Raw genomic sequence first — 20,909 nt, 5'->3', positions numbered from 1 at the left:
AGCTTACAATCTTCGGAGCGACAGGACTAACGTTACTGATCACGGCAGAAATGAAAGTGAGAGCGAGCACTTTATGACAGCTCGAGCTCATCGAGTCGTTTTACAGATATACAGTTTACCAGTTTATAAAGCACCCACTGAAAAGTTGTGTATATATTTTACTGTTAGTTGTAACGAGTGTTTTGTGTACTTCGTGTAACCTTATGTTCCATGATAATGAAAGGGAGAGAGAGAGAGAGAGAGAGAGAGAGTGGACTTATTATACTGTGTTTATTCTTACAGTGATTTTCTGCAGTAAAACTAATGCTTCATCTTTTGTGTGATGTACAATAAACTTAATTGAACTCAGTATATTTTGTTCATCATTCAGATGGGGTTAACTACAGCAGGCTTGTATTAATAGTGGAGCAGATGGCATATAAGTTATAAACGTAATTAAAATAAACATACCTGTTCTATCTCTATTCAGCATATATTCTCTAGCTTTGTGGGCATTATTGTCCGACTCGAACACCGTTACTGTGAGTTTCTGTTTTGATATTATCATCTTTCTGTGAGATGAGATTGTCCTGGCTCTGAGTGTGAGCTGGTTAGGCTCCGCCCCCTGTGCGTGGAACCGCATCTCATTAACTTTTAAAGGAGACACACTAAAATGGTGCGTTTTTCTCAGCCCCCAAAAAATGACAATTTAAACATGCTGTAAAAAATTATGTGTGTGGTATTTTGAGCTAAAACTTCACATACACACTCTGGGGACATCAGAGACTCATTTTACATCTTGTAAAAAGGGGCATGATAGGTGCCCTGTAATGCAGATTTTAATTAGCAAATTTAAATTCATGGTGTACAAAAACATTAATTTATACATGGTAGAGTTATGGAATCAATGCTTTGATAAGACAGAATGTAAATATTTGGATTAATTATGCAAAACGGCTTCCGAAACCATCTGTCAGTTTTGGAAAATCAAGGTCAAGTCGCAAAGGCATTGCACAGCAATTTAGAGCAATACTCTGCCAATGTGATTGTTGTGTTTGGCAAAGGATCCGTTTCCATCTGTACGCTAGGAATCCGTTTACTTCTAATTCTAATGAGTTGTCGCAGCACTTTTACATGCTTATGGACGAACTCAATCATTACACACTACACAACATTAACCTCAAGAAAATCTACATTTGGCAAATCACCTGCATTCAGGAGAGTAATTATTTTCAAGAACACAAGCCTTTCTCCTGCATTCAACTGATTACGATGAAGGAAAACAACAATTAAACCTTTGTCTTTGTGGTGTTCAAAGAGGAAAAATGACAGCAGACATTCATACCTGTCGGAAAACAAAGCAATTATAGAAATGTGTAGTGCCAGGTGTATAATATTTCAAGAGACTTTAGAAATAAACTCAGTTCATGACCTCAAGAACAACAGGTGTCTGTCAGTGTCTGGGCAATAAGTTATTCGCCAATGAGAAAACAATCTAACAAGTAATTTTCCCCTTTTTTTCTATTTACCCATTCTATTTTTACTCCCAATGTAACATTTGTGTTAACAATCAATCTTGGGTTTATTTGGCTAATTATGTATTTTATAAATTGTACATTTTCAATGCCTAGTGCATATATTTCTAGTTGATTGGACTTCGGTTTAATGTGTTACTTTAGTACAATTAATTATAAAAAAATAAATGCATAAAAATTAACACATTTGATCATGGTTCCTGACTCTGACAATTCAAAAGGCAACTTGCCAAATCACACTTACTGAAAGCCGACAGCACGAAACGAATAAGGACAGATGGACTCACTCCGAATGCATTACGGATTGCTGTGGACTGCAGGCCAATGGTAGACAATGAAAATAAACAAACAATATATTGCCTTCTGTCTATTCAACATCTTTGAATTATCCTTATTCAAGAGGGCTTTTCTTCGAAAAAATTGATATATGTGATTAATTGTGATTAGTTTGATTAATCATCCAATTAATTCAATCAAATAATTTAAACAACAAAGAAACAGGCTTGGGGAATAATATTTATGATATAATCCAGATAGATGTTTGACTATCAACACTAAATCTACTGCATAGTTTATTCTGGCCAAGTACTGCCCACTTAGACAGAAAAAAATGCCTTCTGATGAACATGTAGGATGACCAACTGTTGTTGATAAGTGTGTGAAGGGGCAGATAAATATAAAATCGATGCAGCCACAACAACAGACCTGCATACAACAAAGTGGTAAGACGTTCCAATTATGATGCTTCAGTTTCCACAAAAGCTTACAGAGATAAGAAAATTAGAGCAAAATCTGAGAGAAGCACATGGTCAGAACTTCCCTCAAGGACATAACAGATGATAAGGCATGTCTAAAACAAAACTCTTAAATAATTGTATATGTTCCAATACAATGAATGGTGGACCTATCTTCTCCATCACAGTTACACTCACGTGAAATTGCCGTCACGAAAGCTAATTGTTTGCATACGTTTTCAAGCATTGCGATTTAAAACCAAGCATTTCGCTATCTGCGCACACTGTCTGAGAGACACTCGTAAAGCTGCTGCTCATAGAGCGCGTGAGTACTGAACTGAGTTCTTTTTGTCGCCTAATTGCAAGTGTGTCCAACTGCGTCCCGCAGTACTACAAACCATGTGCATGCACAAATTACGCACCAACAACCAGTTTTGGCCCCACAATGAATTCGCAAAGGCTGCAATTGTTTTTTTATGCGCAGCTTATCAGTGAAGCACGGCACTGTGATCAGTAAATGCTGCTTCATCTGAAATCACTGCGAGTTTGAGTCGTTAATAACGTGCATTTAAAAAGCAACACACGAACATTTTTTCAAACATGAGAAGCATTTATGAGCCAAACTTTTAATAACGTGTTTTGCCTCCAAACTCACTTCATAACGACAGTAGAGCATCCTTCTGTCATGATGTGGCTTCTTACACAGAATAAGACATTATTTCATAGTATTCTATACAGTGATAAAGGCTATGTCGATTAGCACTGAAGTATAAATATACTTTATTATCATGAAAATACCTGAGAAGGCTTGAAGAACTCAGATAAACCATTTATTGTCATAGTCGTGTGTTTATTAGATATGTTTAATCAATCAAAGTGTTTCGATCTTCTGTTTATTCAGCTACAGCGATAGTATGATGCCCGTAGGGATTTCCTGGAATGACGTACGAATTAACGTACGGGGCAAATTTGGAGTTTATGCGCAAGAGCGCAGAAAGATGAAGCAGCATTTACTACTGATCACAGAGCCGTGCTTTACTGACAAGCTGCGCATAAAAAAAAAAGTGCAGCCTTTGCCGAATCGTGTGCCGTTTAATTTTCGCAGCCCTAGCCATTCTGGATGTCATCAGAGCCATTCCCTCTCTAATTGCGGATGTCGTCATTAGTACCGCTCTTCTTCTACTTCACTTTCTTCTATTTATTATCGCCACCTAGTGATAAGGCATTCAGATCGTATGACATAGATCACCAGACTCAGCAAGTCATCCGGTTTGTTTTCCTCAGTTTTTAATTGGGAAAAATGGGGGTGTTAGGACACAGACCACAGGGTGAGCGCCCCCTGCTGGCTTCACTAACACCTCTACCAGCAGCAACCTGGTTCTCAGGAGTCTCCCATCCAGGTACTAACCAGGCTCAGCCCTGCTTACTAGCTTCAGTGGGCAACCAGTCTTGGGCTACAGGGTGATATGGCTGCTGGAAAATGCATATATATTTACATTACATTTAATCATTTAGCAGACACTTTTATCCAAAGCGACTTACGAATGAGGAGAGCAATAGAATAAATCAAACCAGCAATAGCTGTGACTAGTCCCCGTTAGTCTAGCACAGTACACGTGGCAAGTTTTTAAAAAATAGTTATATAAAATAGTTAGTGTTAGTATTAATGGGTCAAGTGTTGACGAAAAAGTTTATAGTACTGCGGGACGCATACTGACTCTTCTCTCTTCAATTTTGTAACTTTAATAAGAATAAATGTATTAATTTACATAGTAAAGACTATGCAGTGTTTGTATTCATGCGATCACTTACAATTTATGTAATATTTCTTATTTCTATTTAATTTCTTCAAGTAGGTCTATTTAATTTGTGTCTTTGTTCTATTGTAGTTTCATCCTATTGTCCTATTAGTTTCTTTGTTCTTATTTTATCACTGACTCTTTACTTGACTTCAGTAAGCTTAAGAGTTTTTTTTTTTTTTTTTTACTTAGGCTAGTATTAGTTTTTTGTGATATTGAAATTGGTGACAAGAATTATTCAAAAATATATAATATCTGAAAATCCTTATTTTTAAGCAAAAATAAATCTCTCTCTCTCTCTCTCTCTATATATATATATATATAGATTGTTATCATAAAATAAATGTACTCATAGCGTTATCCGATTTTGGTCATATCACCCACTCCTCCCATAAACCCTGCAACATTAGCAGCAATCTGCTAACATGTAAACAAATCTTCCTGACTGACTGATAAAAAACTTGTGCATGCCTGATTCCCAGAAGTTCTCTTGCGGGCAGCCAGTTGGAACGGGCGGACTTCACCAGCTGTATTCATCTTAGTATACATTATGCATCATAGGGAGGCTGTCGGAAGCTGAAGCTAAGAGGACAATTTGACAACGGTTATCAAGTTCTTCATCCGCCATAATAGAGTCAAACTATTTTACCAGATGTCCTTCGTATGAATGCATCTTTGAGCAATCTCCATGAACACATCCCTTGAGTATACATTATTCCTTTCTTTGTTTCCATGTCAGAATGTTGGGCCTCCGGGCCAGACTGTTAGACCACAGGCATTTATACACGCCAGACACAAAAACCACCAGAGAGAACTCTTATAAACGCTTTAACTATGGACATTTTATTTGTATTATTGCCTTAGGCGATAAAAACTGCCTGGTAATTTAGCAGAGCTGGGTGCATTATGCCTTTTCTGCAGCCATTCCTGGAAGAAACGGGTAACAAAGATAGAGGAGAAAAGAACTTGGACGAGAACCTTTTTTTTCTTATATTTTCTTCATAACTCTGTCACATGTTGATCTACATGCCATCTTTGGTTAAAAAAAAATAAGTTGTTGGAGGAAATTATATAAACCATACAGTATCTCACATAAGAACCAATATTTCTCACATAATAAAATGTCTGTGTTTTTTCCCACCTTTTCATGCCACTAATTTTGTTAGTTGTCAGGAATAAATGTGGTTAATTGGACAAAAGGAACAAATACAAAAACCTTTGCAATACAACAATATGTTTCAAAACCTTCCAATTGGCATCCCAGTAGTGTTCAGAATGAACTCTCTCGCAGAATAGTAGCAAACATGGGGAAAAGGGGATTGGAAAAGGTCAGAGAAACAAAAAAGAAAAGAGAGGGCAAAAAAGACCTCAGATCAGTGCACCAATAAATAAATAAAAGTTTTACACAACCCACCCTAATTCTGTAATATATTTCCAAAACAAAAAGCTCATAAAACAACGGCTATACTTAAAAGGAACTTGCTGGCCTATGACATCATCCAGCTCAAACTGTATGCTTATGACACCATCCCTGCTCTAAGAGCGACTTCTAGTCATGAACACTGAGTAAGGTCTGATTAATAGACACCAGGTGGTGACATCACCCACTACAGCTGATTCTTCGGGTTGATGACCTGCTACATTAACCTACAAACGTCCATTTGGATTAGTGTAGTCACGCTAGCCAGTTGTCATGTGATCTATCACGCACGTCTGATTCATCATGCCAGCTGGTTGGCATGCCGAGACTGTCGCTGCCCACTATCCATTACTGTAAATGAAAGAGCGATTCGAAAGGTGTGATGGAGATAGTCCGGGAAGAGTTTACTCGAGAAATTACTCTTTACAGAGCGCAATGTTGTTGTACAAACACCAGACTGAAATCATCTTTTTAAATGGGACTGGATTGGAAAACATTAAATGAAGAATTCTAACAGTCAAAAATCCCGATTAAGCTCTGCAGAAGCAATAAGTAATCGTTTTCTGCTTTAGTAGGTCAAAGAGACTTGGCTTAGCATCTTAAACTTAAAAGTCCTAATTGGCTGTCACGACCCGTGGTAGTGGGAAGATAAGCATAAATGATAGCGGCCCCAGGCTAATGACACAAGCCCTGCCTTTATGAGCACCATCATCCCTCCGGTGTAATATAACGAGGCAGGGTTTCCACATATAGCCCTACATTATTTCCAAGATTACCCATGGCCACATATACATCTTAGTGCCGTATCACTGACCACTTGTCAGGTGGACACTTGGGTTCTTGCGTCCTCGGGTTCACTACAGTATTTGCACAATTACAAGTGACATCTCTATAAAATTACATTAAATAGCAACGCACAAGCGTCCAGTAACCAAGTAATCTGAAAGGTTGTGGGTTCAAACCCTCTATGCACTTTTACTCTAGGTTAGTCCAATCAGACTGTTCTGAGTCACCAATTCACCTGTTTTTATTAGAAACTGATGCTGTAATTTAGTAATTAGTAATGAAAGATATTGGCTGGTAATCTGAAAGGTTGTAGGTTCGAATCCATAAACTATCACCATCACCGCAGGTCACTATAGAAATGACTTAAGCATTATCACTTACCAATTGCATGCCACATATAAATGCCAGCGTGCATCTACCACTGCAACAGCCCATCTTGCCCTCCTTCGAGTCCGTGTTTCCACGTGGGTCGCTGTAACTCCACAAAATGATGCCCAGGCAACGGGTTTAAATGGATCTTTCTTCACTCCAAACGCGATAGACGCGAATCAAATACGCCCTTCCGATGAAAGCTTACCAAGCACTCCACCGTGTAGGGAGAAGATGTGAAGAAAACTGCATGTGTTTGTTAGAAAAGTAGAATTGAGGTGTAACGCAAAGTCAAAGAGACACGGACAACACTTCCCTAAGTTAGTGGAGAAATAACGGTATCTCCAAATCCAGCACTGAAAGACATGTCAATGTGATCTTCCTCGGGTCCGTGTCTGAGAAACAAAGCCACCCAGTGTTGTTTACGCTCTCATTGCTCCTCCCTCGCGAGAAAGAAACCGAATTAACACGTTTTAAACAGCTATGACTCGTTTTCTTTCTCTGGGAGCCGCGACGCGCGTGTTTAGTTTTCCAGCAGGAAATCCACGGGAATGGTGATACGAGGACAATAATCCAAGCGCGCGTCCTGCAAGAGCCTTTCAAGTGCAGCTCAAACGTGTCTTCTCGGATCCCTCAACTACTATTGGTCCCTTCCAGTGTTAACTTGCTCAGTCCGGGTGTAGAGGAGGACAAAGAAGCGGCGCATCTTGCACCATCTGACGCTCCAGATTGAATGAAGCGCACGCGGCGCTGCTCTCCGCGGGGATGCGACTCGGTTTGTTTCTCACGCAGCGGCTGGTGCTGATGCTGTACAGAGCTCAGATGAGGACCTGGACGTCCCTCAATGCACCGGATGAGCTCTCTGCTCCCTCTCTCAGTGGGCGTGAGAGCAACGCGATATGGAAATAATGACTGTGTGGAGTTGGGGGTCACTCGGCAAGATGCAGATATATAACGGGCTGTAATTGCTTCAATCGCCCTCAGGAAATTCCCGGTCTGAATTTAAACGGCTCCCTCGGGTTTCAAAGTCTGCAATGAAAAGACAGGGTCTAGTTAGTAATATAACTATTTGTTTATTAATCTTCCATTACTGTTGTTGCTGAAAGGTTCTTTTGACGAGATAAAAAGTTTATTTCTAACGTTTTTGCTGATTATTAATGGATTTTTTTTTTTTTTTTTTTTGCGAAAACGACCTGACTCTATCCTGCTTTTATGGCTACTAACAAAATAATAATAATAAGGTAACTCTTTAGTTTAGGGTCCAATTCTCACTATTTGCTTGTTAGCATGCTTATTGCTAGGATGTTGGCCGTTTAATAGTACGTATAAAGCCCATATTAATGCCTTATTATGCATGACCATATTCTACATCCCTTAATCCTCCCCAATACCTAAACTTAACTACCTTACTTACTATTAATAAGCCGTAATAAGGAGTTGTAGATTAGTTAATAGTGTGAATTGGACCTTAATCTAAAGTGTGACCAATACTACTACTACTAATAATAATAATAAAATAGGAAGACATAAAATATTGATTTGTTTACACTACTTTATCATTTTAACTGTATTAAGAAAAATATATAAATCACTTAATCTATTAAGAAAAATATTCAACAGCACATGCTACAAAACAATCGGCTAGCAAACAAACACATTCAACAATATTAATAGTAATATTCTAATAATAGTAAGTCTTCCAAGGTTATCATCAAACACAGTCGAAGACATGAAAGTGTACCATAGCTTTAATATTTCTGAATGCTGTAATTGAAGAATCAGGAATCAAGTGTTCATTAGAGCCGTGTAACAACATGCAATATACTTTACATTCTATATAATGTATATACACACTCTGAAGCATAACTGTATCCTAATTTTAATGCTGGTGCAATGCAATCCCAAACAGTCGACATAAACACAAGCCCACACCCACAAACAAATACACACACAAATAGTCTCTCTTATCAATGTTTATGACATGCTTTAATTTTCCCAGCAATCTTGAGTGGCAGTACCATGTATTTACATTCCGATTTCCGGAGGTAATGACTGCAGGCGAAAGTGCGGACCCCTCCTCCCTGTCATGCTTGTCCTCTCTGGTACGGTTTAATCTCAGATTCATTTCACTTGTACTTGCAGGAAAACCAACAGAATTATTGAAACTGCATTTTGCTTGTGTGAATGTTCCATGCCACATGACTAAACCCATCTGAGTTTCCCAGCCATCACGTCTCTCTGGTCCTCGCATTTGCCAAGTTTAAACAATGTCCAAGCAAGCAAACCGTTATAAACAAATCCGGTGGACATGAAAGACATTAACCTCAGCTCATGACAAAATTACTAATACTGAGTCCTCCTGGAATGTATTAGCACTTTTTTTAAAACATGTCATAAATAACCTATTATTATTTTTAGTTTCTTTGCACCCTTAAATATCATTATAACTCTTTGAGACAAATCTTAGATTCAAAAGATTTTAATTTATAACATTCACGTCACAAAATTCCAATGATCCGCCTGAAACTGTCACACTAATTTATCTGATGGCTTTCTCAAATCTTAGATTGGGCAAACTGAGACAAACCATTAAAGAATGTGAAATTAAGGAGGACTGTGCATCTGTAGCATCTGTATGGGGAGATATCGATCCTTTAAAAATTCATGAGCTACTGCAGAGCCCGTGACTTCTATCACTTTAAATTGGACACCAGACTGATGCACTTTCCTGCTTTGTGCTTTAGTGAGGTTGAACTTTGGGTCCTCCTAAATGTTTTATTTGATCTGCTCCTATTCAGTATGCCAAGGCTTTTCAACCCAACAGTGAAAAATCAGGACATTATTCTTTCAAAGGTTCCATTGCACCTCAAAACACATTCTCATTGGCAGACTGAGGATGTTATTGCTTTATCATTGAAATAACACGATGGCTATTTCACAGATTTATAAGACTGATATGACGGTCGCTGTGGCTTTGAATGCATTTATTGGCCGACTACACCACAAAACATGTCCCCTGTGTTATGCTAATACACTGTATAGCCTGTTTTCCACTGCATCTCATATCTAAATCTCTACTAACTTTGCAGCAGTTTATATCGCAATATCAATTGCTGAGATGGAACTCTTATAAAAGATTTGTGACATGTGAGCAGATGGTTGCCCTGCTAAATAGACCTTTCTCTGAGTCACAAAAGGTTCAGCTATAAGGGCTAAAGTACTTGCACTATATACATTGATTAACACACACACACACACACACACACACACACACACACACACACACACACACACACACACACACACACACACACACACACACACACACACACACAATCTATTAACTATTAAAAACATTTCTGTTAATTGAAATAAAGCTGAAAAAAATAAAATATTAATATTAATTGAAGACTTAAACAACTAAATTAACTATAAATGAAACCTAAATAGCAATATAAAAAAAGACAAATGCACATAACGCAATTACAACAAATTCAATTTAAATTACCATGAAAACTTATAATATAAAATAAAGGCTAATTCATAATCTCAATAAAACTATAATACAAGCTAAAATAACATACTGATTGCTTTGGGTAATAGCATTTTTATTTTTTATTTGTCTTCTGCGATCTCCCATAATTGCAACATTATTTATCTTCTTTTTTTTGTCTTTGCCCAAGAACACCCATTCTGCAGGCTTGTATATTAACCGCCTCTATTTGTCACACCTCAACTATGGGTATGCGTGACTGCAGTGAGGTACAGTATATTAGATGTAATTGGTAATTAGTTCAAAAAGCCAGTGTTAACAAACAGTAGCAGTCCTGCTTTACGCTACCTGTCGGTATGTCTTAATAAGTGTAACACTGAAAGCTGATTACATAAGCTCCAATAATGAGGTGTTCAATAACAGCCTACAGAAGGGCTGTTCAATTAATTTTTTAATAAGCCAATGATTGGCCCCTCTGGGTGTTTCAGTGCCCCCTTGTGGATGTGGGATAATATTTCAGCATGCTTTATTACCAACTCTGCATTAAATGCTGCCATCTATTATATGTCGGGGCTGTCAAATGTCTATTAAAAAGTGTGTTGATTATAATATTTAGATTTTTGATTATAAAATACTTACTTTAAGCTTAATGTGTCCCAACTGGGCCAAATCTGCAGGATTCCACATACTCCTTTCCTTTGTGAAATGTATGAAACATATGCAATTATCCAAATATGCATACAGTGAAGTTTGAAAAAGCAATGCACGGAGCATAATTAAATGTTATTTTCATAACATGCAAAACAGATGTTCATGTTCACCACCTAAAAAGTATATTGGCATCAGATAAAGACATCACACAATGTCTGCTGCTGTGTTAGGAAAAGCGCAGCACTTTTGCAGCTCTCTGCTAATCATTTAAACCTGCATTCCAGAGGGCCATCAGATATTGATGATAATTTCCTGCCCCCAGCTTGTTTGTTGCTCTGTGACAGACTGTTTGATCAAAGTTTCCAAGTGATGCAAGCTGCTGTTTATATGAAGCAATCCACCGAGCACAAGGGGAGGTGAATAACACTCAAAAGATAAAGAATAGTTCACCCAAAAACTCTGTCATTGTTCTGAACCAGAACTGTAAGCTTTTTTTTTCGATGCATTTTTTCACCTCTTTCCATAAATCAAAAGCTCAAAGTGACCACTGTCAAGCTACAGTACAAAAGGAAAACTCTCATAAAGGTGGTCCATTTGAATTCCAAGCACAAAAGTTGATTGGACCACTTGTATGATTGTTTTTTGGGTGATTTTTACAGACAGCTCAACGTGCTGCAAGTGAAGAAAACACGTGCAAATAGAAAAACACCTGCAAATTAAGAAAAGATCTTCATCAGTTTCACAACACACGTGTGCTCCAAATACTCACAACACATCCTAATACAGAAACATGCTGCAAAAGTTCACAACACAACCAAATACAGACACGTGCTGCAAATAGCACAGACAGACCACAACGGAAATGTTTCCAGGGGACCTCAATAAGTGACGAACCCGGATGGTACATGCTTATTGCTCAATGCTGTTTACTTTTTATTTGACTTTTTATTCTTGCAAAACATACAGAGATGACATGTTTATGACATACAATATACAAAATGTATTAGAGTTAACAAAGAGCTGAAAAATAAAATAGAAAAAAGATAGAGAAAAAGTCAGTAACATCAGTAACATTGTAAAACATTGTTACAAATGTTTGTAATGTTATGTTTAAATAAGTTTCATAGGTAAGAAATGTTAGGTAATGTAGGGTCCAAAGATGAGACAGCAATTTTTTTTAAGTTGAGACAGATTTGCAACAGTTATGTTAACAGCAATAATAAGCCTAAGAACAGCTATTCAGCTGATGGATGCCGTTGTCATGGGAACATCCCAGGTGAAAATAATGAGGAAATTACGTTGGCTGAATCTGAAATCGCCCCCTAAACCCTCATTCACGAATCCCTATGTTAGTCCAGTAATACAGTTCACTTGTGAATGAAGACGAGTGAGTGAATTCAGACATCCGTTGATCGTACACCGACTGTACACAGCCGGGTTCGTCACTTATTGGGGTCCCCTGGAAACATTTCCGTTGTGGTCTGTGCTATTTGCAGCGCGTTTATGTATTTTGTTGTGTTGTGAACTTTTGTAGCGCGTTTCTGTATTTCTTTTTTTGTCGTAAGTATTTGGAGCACACGTGTTGTAAAACTGATGAAGTCGTTTTCTTAATTTGCGGATGTTTTTTATTTACAAAAAGTTGCAGCGCGTTGAGCTCTCTCGGCCACCGTAGTGATTTTTTAAAATCCTTTTTGTATAGTTTCATGGTGAGACCAGAGCAGCACTACAAAATGTGTTCATTCAGGAAAAAAAATAACAACAAATACAGAGTTTGGCTAAATATACTGTTAAAAAAAAAGTAGGATTTACTTTGAAATTACATTCTAAGTTAAAATAAAAAAAATTATCTCAGAAATTGCTAGTATATTTCATAAATAACTACAAAGAAACAAAGTTCTACATTGAATTAAACATAAAACATTTTAAAGACTAAAATTGAAATTTATTGTAAAATCAAAAAAAAAAAAAACAAACGTTGTAATGACTACAGTGCCATTGGACTACGGAAGAGGGTTAGGGCCGAGTAATTCGAAAAGATATTATAAAAATAAAAAAAAGTCATTATAATGCAAGATTAAAATCACAGTTTTTTGAGTAAAAAACTCAAAATACAATGTTGAGAATAAAATCATAAAATTTTGATAATGAATTCGTGTTTTGAGAAATAAAAGTTGTTAAATTGAGAAAAAAAAAAGTCCAAAATAAATGTTGAGAATAAACTCGTTATAGCCTACTTTGGAAATTAAAAAAAAAGTCTGGTTTCACCTGCGCGTGATCCACATGCGTGAGGTTTTGTGGTTTCCCAGAATACCATAAGGAACATTATCAACCTTGTTGATTGTGTGTGGAATATCAGCAAACAATACACTTGAGAATCAGTGGAGGAACTAGACTTGTATACATGGGGTGGCCATGCCTATTTAGGGGTCCATAGAACATGAAAGAATATCATGTGCAATACTTATTTGTTTTCATTGTTTTAACCCATGTAACATTGTATTGTAATAAATAAGCTACCAAAATTGACTCCAGTGAAATTTCACAATTCTCAATTCCAACTATCTTATACCACAAGTCTTACTAATATAAATTAAAAACAGTCAGTAAGAAGTAAGAACAGTGCTAAGAATTAAGTGCTTGAAGTTTTTCAGGTCTAACAGTAATTGAGATACAGAGATTGTATAATAAAACATCAAATAACTTTGAAGGCTAATCTTCACCGTAATTAAATCTAGATTAATCCTTGCTAAAGCTACAAAAGTTATTCAGTCAAGATCAGTAAGTGATTTTGTTTTTGTTCTTTGATTAACTTTAATGACAAACAATCATCAATAGTCATCAATAATCAAAGTAAATCTTCTCGACTTTTTTTCTTTCTCAAAATACACATTTATTCTTTACATTTTACTCAGCCTTTTTTCTCAACATTGTATTTCGACTTTTTTTTCTCGAAATACTGTGAGTTTAATCTCGCATTACAACCAATCTCGAGATGTTTTTTTATTTTTTTTTTTATTGCTCGGCCCTAATCCTCCGTAAATGACAGAAATGTCATATTTAGGAGATTTATTTCTTTAACAGTCGAGCTGTGAGTCTAAACAACCATTGAGTGGTTCACTCAGTTTACTGTTCATATTTGTTAAGCGTTTGCCTTGCAAACACAGCTGACCCATCAGCCCAGACATAACACATTACCACCGAATGAGGCCATTTTCACAACCTCTGCAATTATCCTACACGTTTAAAGTGTACATTTACAGCCTAGTGTTTCAGCACATTTTCTATCCCGAGGCATCCACATCTGCTTCTATTATTGATAGGTGCCAGCAAGCTCTGCTAGCTGCCAGTGAACTTGAGAGAGAGATTGGTTGAACTTTCATTGTGACACTCTTAGTGGCGCCTTTTAGCGGTGTGCTTTGAAAATGAATGAATGCCAGGAGAGCGTCTGCAATGCAGGGCTTTTAATTGATGGTACGGTCTCTGAACAAAGAAAGTTGGGTAGGTATGCGGCTCCATTCAGGTGTCCGGCACATTTTCCTTGAGTGGGAATCAGTGATGCATTGGGCTGCCCATCTCAGCACTTTAATATGGGATGTTGCGGACCTGTCAACTCGAATTACACATGAACACATCCAATTGGGCCGCATTCAATTCAGAGGGATATATTGCCAAAGTGCATGTCGCATGGCCAAATCTTTATACAACTCAAATAATATTGTGGACTTTACAATGATGGAACGCTTGCAATTTAGCCAGCAGGAGCAATCCCAGATGAGTCACTATCAATATCCGGCTAGCTTTTAGGATGGGCTTTTATGGATTGGTGCCGTGGACGAGACCAGCATAACTAGGGTTACCCAGAGAAAGGCTAAAATTGTTTTACTTTCTCCTATTAAAATAGTTTGTTTCTTTATTGTCCTGCTCTATGATTAGACCTAAAGGACTGCAGCTGAGCCTGCGTCAGTCTTCCTAAACATATTATTGTAATAATAAAAATTAGGGCCTTTCAAACATTTCAAAAGACATTGATAAATGGGTTCACTCATAAAAATGACATTTATGCTCCTGACTTGTTGAGCTGTGTCGTCTCTCATCGTCTTGTCTAGTCGGGGGAAAAAAGGTCGTCAACGAACATTATTCGTCATAGTTTTCGTTAACGAAATTAACAACGCTGTGTGTGACGCTGGTTTAAGTCTCATCTGCGATGTTTTTCACTGCGTTGTGTTAGACCAGCCTTATATTTGATCATCTCATTCATCAAAACATTCCGAAGCTCCATTTGAATTTTTCTTAACATAGTTCATTTTGAATTTAACTTTTATATCTAATACACATAAATTCATAAAGGCCTTTTCACATTTCAGCTACTGTACTGTATGTTATTGAAGAAAACAAATTCACTGTCATTTATTTTTAAAGGTCAAAAACATTACAAGGAGAAAGTAAAGCTTATCCCACTGTGTTGAAATAACTTACCCCAAAAAGTGACAAGTTAAAGTCATCATTTAATCGCCTCATGTCGTTCCAAAACATTCATGGTTATTTTTTAGTGGAACACAAGTAGAAATGCTCACAAAGCTCTTTAAACACAACAGTTCAAAATGACCATGAAATGTACCATGAAAAATGGTAGGCAGCACAGAAAACATATATTTTAAGATAAATGCCAATTTTAAATGAGTTTTTAAAACAGTATTCTCTGATCAATGGTACAATTTTGATCCAGAAAAAATAACACACAAACATGAATTTTGAATCCATTGTGTGCTTTTAAAAATGTCAGTTGTTTGTACGTTGCTACATAAGAACTACAACTGTTGTCCGATACATAATGTAAAACCCACGTTCTTGTGGTATTTGTAGTCATTAAGGAAAGTCTTATGCTCAGCAAGGATGCATTTATTGAATCAAAAATACCGTAAAAACAGCAATATTTGGAAACATCGCAACAATTAAAATTAACTGTTCTCTTTTTAATATATTTTTAAATTACATTTATTTCGGTGATGCAAAGCTGTGTCACATGGTCATTCAGAAATAATTCTATGCTGATTCGGTGCTCAAGAAACATTTCTTATTATTAGGGTTGAAAACAGTTAATATTTTTTATAGAAACCATGATTTATTTATTTTTGTTCAGGATTCTCTTGTAAAATCTCTTTACTGTTCCATGCAGCCTTTCTAAATGAAATTAACTCACCGACCCCAGACTTTTGAATGGTAGCATCTGTTTTTTAGAGAAAACGATGGCTTTAAAATTAGTAATGTATGAGGAATGACTTGTGTCATATATTGTTATAAAACATAATGTGAAAGTCTCTTCAAGTAATGTAGAACCACACACAGACCTCATTTAACTTGAAACCTTATCTAAGCTAAAAACCAATTCAAAATCTAGAACTGTTGTGGGCTAAAAAAAAAAAGAGATCCTTATTTGTACATCATTACATTATTATGAATTATGTGATCACATAAATACCCGCCATTGAACGCAAGGCTTAGTTTGCTGTGTGTTACTCATATTCTTCCTTGTTTATGGCTCTGTTGTTGCTACGGCAAGCATCCAGATGGCCGGTTAGAAGAGACAAGACTAAATTATGATTGGGTTTGGCATGGCATAACAGGGGTTTGATGCACTCATAACATCCATAACACCCCTCCCAGTGAAACACAATGACAGAACCCATTAGGCATATTTTGTTCTTTTTTTTTTCGCCCCAAATTCCAGTTCTCCAAAAGCATTTGAATCAGGGCCTGACCTCTCCTCCCATTATGGTCATTTAGCGCTGCTTGCTATTGCACTCCAGGCAGACTGTCTTTAAGTATTAATGACTTCATCAGCAGTTCTTTTAAATTACCCATTAAGATGCAGTTTTGTCCAATCCTTTACTGCTGGGTCTGCTTCCTCTCACCAACAGCTACAGATCTCTTCATACGAGGAGGAACATAACCTGACGTCTATTAGGGAGACGTACGCTTCTTTAAGTCTGTGCCTGTGCTGACGGATTATTTCCCAATGAAGCGGCACAAATGTGTATCATGCCAGGTTAGTAATGCTAGTTTTACTGTACCTTAAATAAGACTAAATGATTTGGAGATCATTGTCAGAGAGTTGTTTCATCTGACATTAGCTAACTGTAAAATCCTTGGTTGTCAGACAGGGAATGCTATAAAAGTGAATGTTTTGGTTTTATAGACAAGTTTACGCATCACATTTTCGTTCCACAACCTGCTGGTTTATTGCTTTCCTTTTTCCAGAACCCACATCTGTATGGCTTACAAAAAGTCATTTCTTTTTCTAAATGAGTTTTTAAATCATTCACGGAGGGAAAGAATTTGTCTACTTTGCATTATTTTTCATCATTATAGGCTCATCAGCTCTATGTCTTCCTTTTTTTTGTTGCTTCCATTTTTTCTTTTTATTTCACAGACAGTGAAATGTGAGAAGAAGAAAAAAGACTGAGATGATATAAGAAAAATCTGCATCATGTTTCATAAAGCTTTTTGAAGAAACACTTCAATTTTGGCCAAGTCAGCATTGTCTATATTCGCTCTTTTAAATGTACAGTATATTTATCTACTAAAAGATTCCTAAACTTCTCCATTTTCATTTTCAAATTTAAAATTACACTAACAAATTACTACAACATACACTGTAGCACTGGCTCAACCAATGGTGTGAGTTTGGGGGCGGGACTAACAGCAATGGGTGGGTGTGTTCTGTAATATATATTTGTATGCCAAGTCACCTTTATTTATATAGTGCTTTTTTACTATACAGATTGTTTCAAAGCAGCTTTACATTGATAACAGGAAAGTAATGCAACAAAGTTTGTTTTGGCTGTACAGTGTTCAGTGTTGATTCATCTGTTGTAAAAAAGTTATTTATTTAGGTCATTTATCTATACAGAAGCTCTGTAAGAAAACAGTGATTTTATCGTCCAGCTCAGATTAGTTCTGTAATTCAATGGTGTCAATCCAGGCAGTTCAGTAATATTGCTGAATATTAAGTGTCCCCAACTATGCAAGGCAGAGACTGCAGTGGCAAGGAATCCAAACTCCATCAGGTGACAGAATGGAGAGAAGAAGAAGACAAAAACCTTGGTAGAAACCAGGCTCAGTCGGGGGGCCAATAAACAAACAGTGCATGATTATGATTCAGGCTGCATTACAGGTAAGAAGTCAGATTGAATCGGAACATTCAAAAAATGTATCCAGTTCCCTCTGCATGTAATATACACAGCACGAAACAGACAGATCAAATGTTCGATTGCGCGAGTTGGTCTTTTTCAAAAACATACAGAGCACAACCGGTGTAGTCTCATGCGTTGGTTCTTTTTAGTGAATCAAAAACATACAGCAAAACTTTTCCCCAAATATTTATTCCTTACAAGAACAAAAAGAATAGTTAATGAAATGGTTAAGAAACCAGAATCGTTAAGAGGAATCATAACCAAAACCATTCAATTCTTCCCAATTCCCATCCCTAAAATCTAAAAACTGAACCTTGATTTGTTTAAAGGTTTCTGTATCTGCTCTTAATAATCTATTGGTTGCTTTGCTTATTTAATGCAATAACTAGTTATGTAGCTTCTACTTTTAGTGTCACATTCAGTGCACCGCTGATGGAATTGTCTGCAAAACACAATGCTTTTTTTCTCGCCTTTGCACCTAGATAGAGATACAGATAGTTTATTCAGACCCTTGGCAAAGTCTTGTCTCATTCCAAGGACTTGAGAAGCTATTCAGGGAAGCAGCATTTAGATGTAAATCTGGATGATATAAAACCCTGCTATTGTGAGATAAGGAGGTCACAGATGTCATCACAGTGTCTTTTATGTGATAGCTGTTCAGAGACGACGAGCTAGGATTGAACCCTGAGGTGACATAGCGGTGCACTAAACAGGACAGAATGTGTCTGCGTCAACCTTCTCCCAACGTGGGCTCCGCACGAGCACACAAACACACACGCGCGTACGGAAAAACACCCGTGATTCGCATCACAATGCCAGTCATTTTTCCTCCTCATTGCACCCGATTTCATCAGACCTGCATGTTTCATATTGACCTGCAAAAGGGTTGACTGACTACGACAGCCATGCAGATGAGTGGGTGAGAAATGAGAAGCTTCTGTTGAATATTCTGCTCTGAAGGGATGAGAATAAAGAAGCAAGATTGTACTCCAGCACAGGGGTCTTCCAATAAAATGAAAAAAAAAAAAGGTATAATAATTCAACTATCTCACGGCAATTCGTACAAATTTAAAGAGGTGGCTAATTCGTACAAATTCATATGACTTCACTCGTACGAATTCATAAGATTTTTGCTAAATCGTACATATTTTACGAGTTGCCCAATTCGTAAAAAATCTAATAAATGACCTACCTCTGTCCCCGCCCCTAAACCTACCCATCACTGGGGTTTAGACAAATCGTACGAATTCGTTCTAGTGAGGCGTACAAATTTGTTTGAATTAGACACCTTTAACTCACTCATACGAATTGATCATGAGATAGCATTGAATAATTTCCACTTGTAGTGGTATAAGTAAGGGATAATGTACATCCAGCCGGTTGTTATCTCAGAATAAACCCCGACAGGGTGATGAGGATGATCTTGCATCAGCCTGAAGGGGGTTTATTCTGAGATAACAACCGGGTGGATGTACATTATCCCGCTTATTACACTGCTACTTGCCTCATAAGTAAATAATTAGACATGAAATATTGATCTGTGTTTAAATATTTTATTAGGTCTTTAAACGCAAAGCTTCTGTGGGGAGAGCAGTTACTAGCGCGACAAGTTCAAAGTGAACTAGACGAAAATTTAAGAGATACGGTCTACAGTCATACCACTTTACACAGCATTTCGCCACATAAATAATTATGGAGATAAGAGATATTGATTTCAGATATAACTGTTTTAAAATTGTACCTGTTTGTATCTTATAATCCAACCGTGTACAAAACAATAGTAATAAAATGGCAGCAGCTGCGTTTGTATGAAACAAGAGAGAGCGAGTCCACGATACTGGATGGCATAATTAAAAAACTGTATAAAAAATATTGATTTGACTGAGTTTTCATATTTTATTACCTCACCAAATGCAAAACTTCCATGAAGAAAATCCGTTCCCAGTAAGCAAATAGCGCTGCTGACTTCAGTAACCCGGATGAGTCTGTGTTATCTTTTTTCAGTGGTTGTTATCTGGGAATAACATACCGCTGGATGGCGCGATTGACCAATCAGAATCCACAGAGCCGTGTAATATGTTTATAAAGGTGAACACCTCTAGCATCACCAAACGGAATAGCAAAAATCATTTATATAAAAGTTATTTCTGTTTATATGATATATTGTACTTAGCTAGTTAGTCCCTGCCCCAAACTCATGCTATTGGCTGATCGGGATGTTCAAATTTGTCAGTTATTTTGCTGACAATACAACAAATTCCTCAAAATAACATCCAAACTTAGCTTCAAAATGTAGACCAAAAGCTACATAACTAAACTTTTTGTTAAATTCTTACATTTATTAGCTTTGAGGTCATCTAAATGCTAAAATACCCCCAACAGTCTTTAAGCAGCTACAGCTAGATACACATTTTTCTGCAAAAACAGGAAAAAAACAAAAAAACAACTTCATATTTCAATAGCAAATACCTCAACACAAGAAAGAAAACTCTGCTCATCAAGCTATTTTATACAATCTTTAAACATGGAAAGTGTGGTTATATTTTGACATCTCATGCTCTTCCCTACTCCCTGTAATTCAGGGAAGGTAGAGCTGAAATAATAAATGCAATTTGCTCTTTAAAGGTCAACTTTCTAAATGTTCCATTTGCACGGTTTATGAAAAAGGTTTTGCTTGATTTGCATGAATATTTAACAAGCAACCGTAAACAGCTTACAGACTCCGTTTCTTAAATGCATCCATTTACAATACTTCTGTACCTCAATCTTCAACCACATTAAAGAGATCTCTATACAGTACATCATGCTTTTAAAGTATAATGTATGCAAATGAGGAGAAAATGGTGCTAAAATGGATCAAAATATACATTTCAGAGGTGTGTTGTATGCGTGTGTGGTTGCCTTCCGCACTCTCACTCGATGACAGCCTGGCTCCTCTTCGGGGGTAACA

General features: G+C 37.0%; 1 protein-coding gene across 1 annotated transcript in view; it reads right to left on the bottom strand.

The window, feature by feature from the left end:
• nkain2 (sodium/potassium transporting ATPase interacting 2) overlaps nucleotides 1-20,909 on the bottom strand; it is a gene marked incomplete at its 3' end in the record, with an annotated part of 182,799 nt that overhangs the window by 146,825 nt on the left and 15,065 nt on the right. Inside the window, exons 2-3 of the mRNA XM_079583513.1 lie at nucleotides 8,641-8,757; nucleotides 6,635-7,651 (exon numbers count right to left, since the gene is read on the bottom strand). Coding sequence (XP_079439639.1) covers nucleotides 6,635-6,688 — 54 coding nt within the window. The 5' untranslated portion in view covers nucleotides 6,689-7,651; nucleotides 8,641-8,757. The remainder of the gene's footprint in view (nucleotides 1-6,634; nucleotides 7,652-8,640; nucleotides 8,758-20,909) is intronic.

The sequence above is a fragment of the Phoxinus phoxinus genome (assembly GCF_949152265.1).
Source record: "Phoxinus phoxinus genome assembly, chromosome: 16".
NCBI lineage: Eukaryota > Metazoa > Chordata > Actinopteri > Cypriniformes > Leuciscidae > Phoxinus > Phoxinus phoxinus.
Note: the sequence above shows the minus strand (reverse complement) of the source record. Positions and strands in the feature narration are given on the sequence as shown.